Source organism: Oratosquilla oratoria, chromosome 24 (assembly GCF_046742065.1).
Source record: "Oratosquilla oratoria isolate Oo_2021 chromosome 24, ASM4674206v1, whole genome shotgun sequence".
NCBI classification, from domain to species: domain Eukaryota; kingdom Metazoa; phylum Arthropoda; class Malacostraca; order Stomatopoda; family Squillidae; genus Oratosquilla; species Oratosquilla oratoria.
In genome coordinates this window covers 8752936-8761296 of record NC_134800.1, presented here as the reverse complement: position 1 = coordinate 8761296, position 8361 = coordinate 8752936, and the positions used below count along the sequence as shown (strand labels likewise).

The 8361-nt window shown below is 34.5% G+C and overlaps 1 protein-coding gene across 5 annotated transcripts in view; it reads left to right on the top strand.

Annotated features, from left to right (window-relative positions):
* The window catches only part of LOC143038426 (polyunsaturated fatty acid 5-lipoxygenase-like), a 94500-nt gene that overhangs the window by 68921 nt on the left and 17218 nt on the right, over nt 1-8361 (top strand). For all 5 annotated transcript variants that reach the window (XM_076207596.1, XM_076207599.1, XM_076207598.1 and 2 more), the window contains one exon: nt 2190-2234. In XM_076207596.1, the coding sequence (XP_076063711.1) occupies nt 2190-2234 (45 nt within the window). The remainder of the gene's footprint in view (nt 1-2189; nt 2235-8361) is intronic.

The following is an 8361-nucleotide window of genomic DNA, read 5'->3' as shown; positions in this document are numbered from 1 at the left end:
AACTAACGCTTGTCTGATAATTACTTCTGTATTTCTATTCGTAACCGTCCTAACAGTGAAACCTAATGCTGTGTTTGCTTTATTCCTGGCGCTAATGCACTGTTTCCTGGATTTAAGGTCAGGACTCACTAGAACTCCCAAGTCTCTCTCGCACTCAGTTTTCTCTAAAAACGTGTTATCTAAGCTGTATCTATTTTCGGGGTTGCGTAGCCCTACGTTTAACACGCTGCACTTTGATATATTGAAGTTCATTTGCCATTTCACCGACCATGTGAACAATTTGTTAATATCATCCTGCAGAATCTCGGCGTCGTCTCCTGACCTATTTTGGCGTCCCTTTTAGTGTTGTTCGCAACCCATCACTATTAATCCCATTGCCCAAGTCGTTTATGTACATAGTGAACAATAAGGGACCCAAAACCGAGCCCTGGGGAACACCACTAGAAACACTCCCCCACCTGGATTTTACACCATTTGTGGTGACCCGTTGTTTTCTGTCACTGATCCAAGCTCTAATCCATTCTAACACTTTTCCTTCTATGCCATGGGCTTTGATTTTAATCAGTAATCTCTGGTGTGGCACCTTGTCGAACGCTTTGTTAAAGTCAAGGTAAATAACATCGTAGCTATCATTGTTATCTGACGCCTTATATACTTTTGTGTAAAAGGAGAGAAGATTAATCACACATGACTTACCCTTGGAGAAACCATGCTGCATATTTCCTGTTGATTTTTTTTTCTTGTCATGGCCAGGAAAATTTATTCACTCATTTTGTGAATGGGTCTTGGGAATAGTTTAGGTTATCATTGTCATTATTATTACTATTGTTGTTATTATTATTACTGTTATTATTACTATAATTTCATCATATTCATTATTACTATCATTCTAGGCGTTTGAGCAAATGCTTCCCTCGATTATATTGTTGCATTATTACGCCATGTTTCTTCGAATCGCGCGACATGACGTCATAATATTTTTTATAAATGCTCTCCACCTAAGATTTTCCTGTTCATATATTTTTTCATGAAAAAATCTTATATTTCGACACTGTTTTAATAATCTTTAAGTTATAGTGTTCTTCTTACGAGTTAGCCAAACCAAAATTAGTGTCCACTCGTATACATACATAAACACATGAATACATATCAGTATCGAAATTGTAATATTAATACTTGTTGGAAAGGTAGCGTGACTGATGTTTTGTTTTGTTATCTATATATTTCCAACACGATACTTTTTCACATTTCTGTGACAACATTCGTAGAAATAGAAATTCACACGTTCCTGTAGCCCTTGAATAATACCCTATTCCTGATCAACTCCCTTCTCTCTAGTCCAGTGGTTCCTGCCTTTTCTGTCTTGAGATACCCTTGCCAAGCCTTTCAGAAGTCCCCGGCACCCTTATTAGAAAATCTAAATTCTAGTTTGTCAGTATTTTGTTGATTCAACATCAATGTAACAAATTTTTGTCCCTGGATAATATGAAAATACTCATCTTTACACTGACCCTGTTTTAATGAACAAAAATGGATGACAGAGTCGGTAATACGAAAAGTATTATTTTTGCCTTGAAATTTGGCGACACCCTCGGTTCATCTCGCGGCACACCGGATGGGAACCACTACTTGAGTTATCCATTTCTACAATTTCTTCTATTCTTTCTACCTCCTAACTTCATACATTCTAGATTGTAATCACTGTCTTTATCGTAATATGAATTATGATAATTATTTACGAATATCTCATCTAACCTTTTATTCTTTATAATCAATTCCATCCTAACTTTTAATTTTCAGTTCTGAAACTTCCGTGTTTTTCCTGTTGCAATTCTTTATCTTCTTGTGTTAAAATACACGCTTAAAACGTCTATCATATATTACAATACAATACATTACATACATAAACACATACACACATTATATAGAAGTGTGTATATATATATGTATATATATATACATATGTGTATATACATATATATATATATATACACACACATACACACACAATATATATATATACATATATATACATATATATATATGTATATACACATATATATACACATATATATATGTATATGTATATACACACACACACACACACACACACATATATATATATATATTCACAATGTGCATATAAGCATTTAAGTTGTAATGTTAATATTGTATCATTATTCTTTCAGGTTGAAACTTTGCCAGCTGATGAAAGATTTTCAGAGTCTTACTACGTAAGTACAAAAATATATTTTATTTCTTATTATTTACTTACAGTGTTAGTTGAAATATTATAATTATATTCTATTCCCCCAGCAAGACTCGCTCTGCGAGGTGGATAAGCACGATATCCCAACAATATATTTTCATGTTTCTGTATTTTATTTCGTTTGATTTTTCATATTTTATCTTTTATTCTAGCTGAAGCAAAAGCAAGTCTATTCTATCATTTCTTCCTCCTTTTTTTCTTGTTCTTTTTCCTCCTCCTTTTCTCAGTCTTATCAAGTGCAAAAAAGAAAAAGATAAAGAAAGAACAGGAAAGACAAATTCTTGGTATCGGGTCGACCCGACTGGTATGATGAGAAGACCGGTTCATCCCTGGCTCCAACCAATGACGTCTCAAGGTTCCACCTTGGGAGGTCACGTTTTCGGTCGTGTTTGTTTGTCCGTAAGTCTGTGCTATATATATATATATATATATATATATATATTATATATATATATATATATATATATATATATATATGTGTGTGTGTGTGTGTGTGTGTGTGTGTGTGTGTGTGTGCGTGCGTGTGTGTGTGTGTGTGTGTGTGTGTGTGTGTGTGTGTGTGTGTGTGTGTGTGTGTGTGGTGTATGTGTGTGTATGTAAGATAACCCTGGGGTTGTAACCTACTAATATTGACAAAAATACATCATTATTTCTTATATATATATATATATATATATATATATATATATATATTATACATATATATATATATTATATATATATAATATATATATTATATATAATATATATATTATATATATAATATATATATTATATATATAATATATATTATATATAATATATATATTATATATATACTGTATATATATATATATGTATATATATATATATATATATATATATATATATATATTAGAATAAGCATATTGCGACATTTTGTCAATAGAGTGGTAAAGTTAATTTTTGCCCGTTCGTTAGTCATTTTAATTTTATTCATTTATTTTTCTAAAGCTGAAATGAAAAAGGTGAATTTTTGTGTCTCCGGTGGCTCGTTAGTATTATATCACTATTATTGTTGTTACTGTTATAATATCATCACCCCAGACTTCGACAGGGTGATAATTCTTCATGTGAGCTATCCTAGGGTTACAGTTCTTCATGTGGACTATCCTAGGTGACAATTCTTCATGTGGGGCACCATCCTGTGTTTACGAATCTTCGGTTATATAAGTTGATGACAATAAGCATAATCCTCATTCAACCTAACCTAACTTAATCTTTATTCCACTGTTGATATTCGGCCTACTGGGGTGACAATTCTTCAGGTGGGATATCATGGGATGACGATTCTTCATGTGGGCGTTTTGGGGTGTTCTTCATATGATCCATTGCTTCTGACTCGGGGCGGTGGGAGGGATGCAGGTATGACCCGTCATCCATGAGGAGCTAATATGAGAGGGGGGAAAGGGTGGTGAAATGGGTGGGAATATGTACATGCCTTTGATTTGGCTATCTCTCCTGTAAGAGGGAAATACCCTTGGTATATAGATAGAATAAAATTATTATTATTATTATTATTATTATTATTATTATTATTATTATTATTATTATTATTAATATTATTATTATTATTATTAAATTCTTTTTCTTTATTGCATAGCCAGCGTGAGCAATATTTACGAATTATATTATTCTTTTATTTGCCACCAAACAATCTTTCAGCAAAAATATCTTATTCTATTATTTTTATCTATTTACTTGTTTATTTATGACAAAATAATTTCGTGTATGTATTTAAGTCTGTGCCAAAAAATTAAGATTTTTTTTTAATCTGGCTGTTCCACTGAAAGTATTTTTGAAAAACGGAAACCCCAGTTAAGCACACTAAACTTTTCCATAGATTAATTTTAATTAAAAGAGAAACAAATTAAGATAAAATAAATAAATATAAGAGAGAGAAAGAATTCCAACGTGAATGTATGGATGAGATCCGTACCATGGACGGCAGGTCAAGGCGACTTGGATGACAAACTCAGTGATGAGTCATTCATTCGTTGCTAAGCGAAAAAGAAAAAATATATAGTTTCACAAGCGTTGGAACTACGGTCTCAACACATATTCTCTTACAAAGAAACAGAAAGAAAATGAAGAAAGGAGATGCACGTTTTCTTTGTTCATGTTACCTCTCAAAGACAAATCATAATTTAGACCAGACGGGCTCTGCATTGATTTATTATATATTCTCTTTCCTGTGACATTTTTTCTTAACTTTGACTCCAAAATTCGTTAACAAATAAACACCTCGACTAAAAACGACTGACCCTGGGGCAAATGTGTCGCCGACGATGTAAATAGGATGTCGTTCATTTAGCACTTGGAAGAATGACGACTCACCGCCCAGGGATGACGTGCGCATGCGCAACTTCTCTGACTCGATGTTACATGACGTTGCTCAATGTTATGAAACTACTCTTTGTTATTATTTAGATAAAATGTTGCTTAGTGGCTGCTGCTAGGTGATTTTATTCACAGAAAAAAACCAATGCAACGAAAAATAGAAAATAAAAATAATAGATAAATGAAAAAAGTTTGGCTTAATATTTGTAAGAACAGAATTCTTTATCTACTGATCCCTTCCCCTAACTGTACTAATCTAAACTAACTTGATCTAACGTATCCTTTCTCGACATAATGTAAAAAAAAATCATTATGATACGTGGAAATTAACAATAGCCACGGCGACACATAACGTAACACGATGTTGATTTGAATGGGATCATCAGGTCGAAGCTGGGGTTGGAGAGGGACCGACGGGAAATAATTCTATTTATTTCCTTTTTCCCTTTCTTGCTCTGGCGTTCCGTATTCTTGGAAATTAAAAACAAAATAATAATAATAATAATAATAATAATAATAATAATAATAATAATAATAATAATAATAATAATAATAATAATGATAATAATGATAATAATAATGACTAATAAAAACGCTAATAATAATAATGATAACAACAACAATGGGTCACATGAAGAAATATCACCCCAGTACGCCGAATATCAACAGTGGAATAAAGATTAGGTTAGGTTAGGTTTAATGAGGGTTATACTTACTGTCATCAACTTGTACAACCCAAGAATCGTAAACACAGGATGGCCCACATGAAGAATTGTCACCCTAGGATAGCCCACATGAAATAATAATGATAATAATAATAATGATAATAATAATAATGATAATAATAATAATGATAATAATAGTAGTAATAATGATAGTAATAATGATGATGATAAATAAAAAATTGGGCAGTGTGTGTGTGTGTGTGTGAGAGAGAGAGAGAGAAAGAGAGATAGAGATAGAGAGAGAGAGAGAGAGAGAGAGAGAGAGGGGGGGGGAGAAAGAGAGAGACAGTGAACACTCGTATCTCGTTATCTTGGAGTCAATTTTCCTCTTCCGAGAATCTGCATGACACGCAGCCACAGTCTGGATCGTGTTCGTATTTCAATGGACAAAGATTCTAGGAAGAATCTAGAGTTAACTCTGCCGAAACCGATTAACTATGATTTTATTACATATGCGTCATAAGTTTAACTAGTTCAATTTCAATTTTATATATATATATATATATATATATATATATATATATATATATATATATATATATATATACATATACACATACACACACATACACACACTCGTGGAGCAATTGGTAGAGTTCCCAGCTGCGAATCGTTACACCAACTCTCGTGGGCGGGAAATTGTGTGTGTGTGTGCGTGTAAGGTCACAGCATCCCATAGATCGGTCATATATGAGCTCTGAGCTCTCTTCCGGGAGGGAAGTAGCTGTCGATCACGAGTCCAACACGTGATCCAAGACCATGGTGAATCACACACACACACGACACATGTACGATATTAGATATAAGATAACCGACTTCAAATGAAGTATATATTATCTCTCTTATAAGCCAGTTTAACCACATAGTTAACGAGACTACAAAACAGAATTAAAATGGCCCCTGTTTAATTGCAAAAATAACATGATAGGTGAAACGAAACGGAAAAATAAACGGTTTAATAAACAAATTAATTAATATATAAAATTAAATAACAAGTAGTATTTGCAAGTACATGAGCTCGCTTGACCAGTATGGAGCTACCTGTTGCATTTGCGAATGAGTGAAAGATTTGTAATCTGATATGTACAACAATGCATCTCCTCTCACACTCCCTGTTGCCACGTGCAGTGCAAGGTTACATGAAATCTACGTACCGTCACTAGCTCCGGTAATACAAGTTTCCAGGATGGAAGTATGGCAGCAGCGCAATACAGAATCAAAACATCAACAAAAGGTCCGTACCTGAAACGGTATTGACTTTTTTAGTTTTTCTACTGAAACAGGTGGTAAATGTTAAGGTATTCATGGAATGTTGGGTCTTATATAACGCAGGGATTCTTTTTCGTCGTAAAAGTTTTAAAACAGGATTTGTCCCGTCGCCACCTGCATACGGAACACGTCGGATATAGTGATGGAGTTGCCAAGAGGCAAAGGCGTCGTGGCAGCCACGACGACTGCGTAATAGAGAGAGAGGGTATAGATATATTTTATTCTGGATAATGCCATACGATTTTACACACGTAGGTAATCAAGAAAAATATTTCTTACTTCAAACTTTTGTTTCAATGAACATCCTACTACGTTTATCGAAGACTTATTTATGATGTTTAGTTTCTTCAAAATGTGACGCTAAAAAGTTAAGATTAACTTCAAGATATAGGTGGAGGATTGTGGGTAATAACTGATAAGAAAACTGTGAATAATGTCCAATTATTGAGATAAGATTTCGCTACTAAAAATGTGACATTATCATTCTTTCCCGAAGAGAAAGAAATGGAAATTGAAAAAATTAAAATCAAAACTAAAACGTGTGTTCGGAAACTAGTGAATTATTATTAGACTTAAAATGCGCATTACAAAGATCACAAAGCTGGAACTAGGAAAGAAATGACTAGAGTATTGATAGGCATTGTATAAAATGTACCCATAATGCAACGTTAATAAATAAATAGATGCATAAATAATTATATACTTATGCATATAAATAAACGTATACGCGAATAAATAAAAAATAAAACATAAAAAGGTAGTAGGACATCCCATTCCCTATTCATCCTCCACTCCTCGGACCCCGTTATTAACCCCTCCAACCCCGATACTACGACGCAGCCCCGGGTGTCTGCAGGTGGACGTAGTGGCCAAACTGAACGCCGCTCCCACATCCCTCATTCCCTCCCTCACCCTCCCTCTTGGCTACAAATGGTTTCTGAACAGCTGGCGGCGCCATACACGTGAGTGTATGCCTTGGATCACGTGTTGATCTCGTGATTGACAGCTAATATCCATCCAGATGAGAGCTCAAAGATATTACCCGATCTATAAGTAATATTATGACATAATACACACCACAACTTGTTCGTGTGTGCACGAGACCACCTTGAATCACGTGCTAGACTAGGGATAGCTAGCTATCCGGATGAGAGCTTCAGAGTTCGTGTAGTCCGATCTATGGGGGTATACTGTAACCTTAACCACACAAGTTTGCGGTTTCGCCCTGGACGAGTCGGGAACTCGGTACACCAACGCTGATGGACCATGACGCTATCCACCACACCAGTAGGCCGTGTGTGTTTTGATTTTCGCCGATTTTAACTAGCGTTTCTGTCTTCAGAGACAGCATACGTTTATGTGATTATGCTCTTTCACTGGGGAGCATATTATTATTATTATTATTTAATGGAGGCATTGCCTTTACCTATTTATAATATTTTGCATTTTTTCATACTGAAATTAATTTCCCATTTCTATCTCCATCCATACCTATATCACCCTGTAATTTCTTGAAAATAATAATTCGTATTTTATTACGTTCATTATATTGATCTATTTTGCATCCGACCTTATTATGTAACATTTCTGTGGTCATGCTTTGCTGAGGCTTTGTGACCGTTATACCTGCGCGCCAACGACGACGCCGCTTAGCTTTTGCAAGGTCTAAGTAAACAGGTCTAACCGCTGTATCAGTTCTGCGCAGCTTCTGACGTAGTTTGGATGCGTCCATTTTCTCTT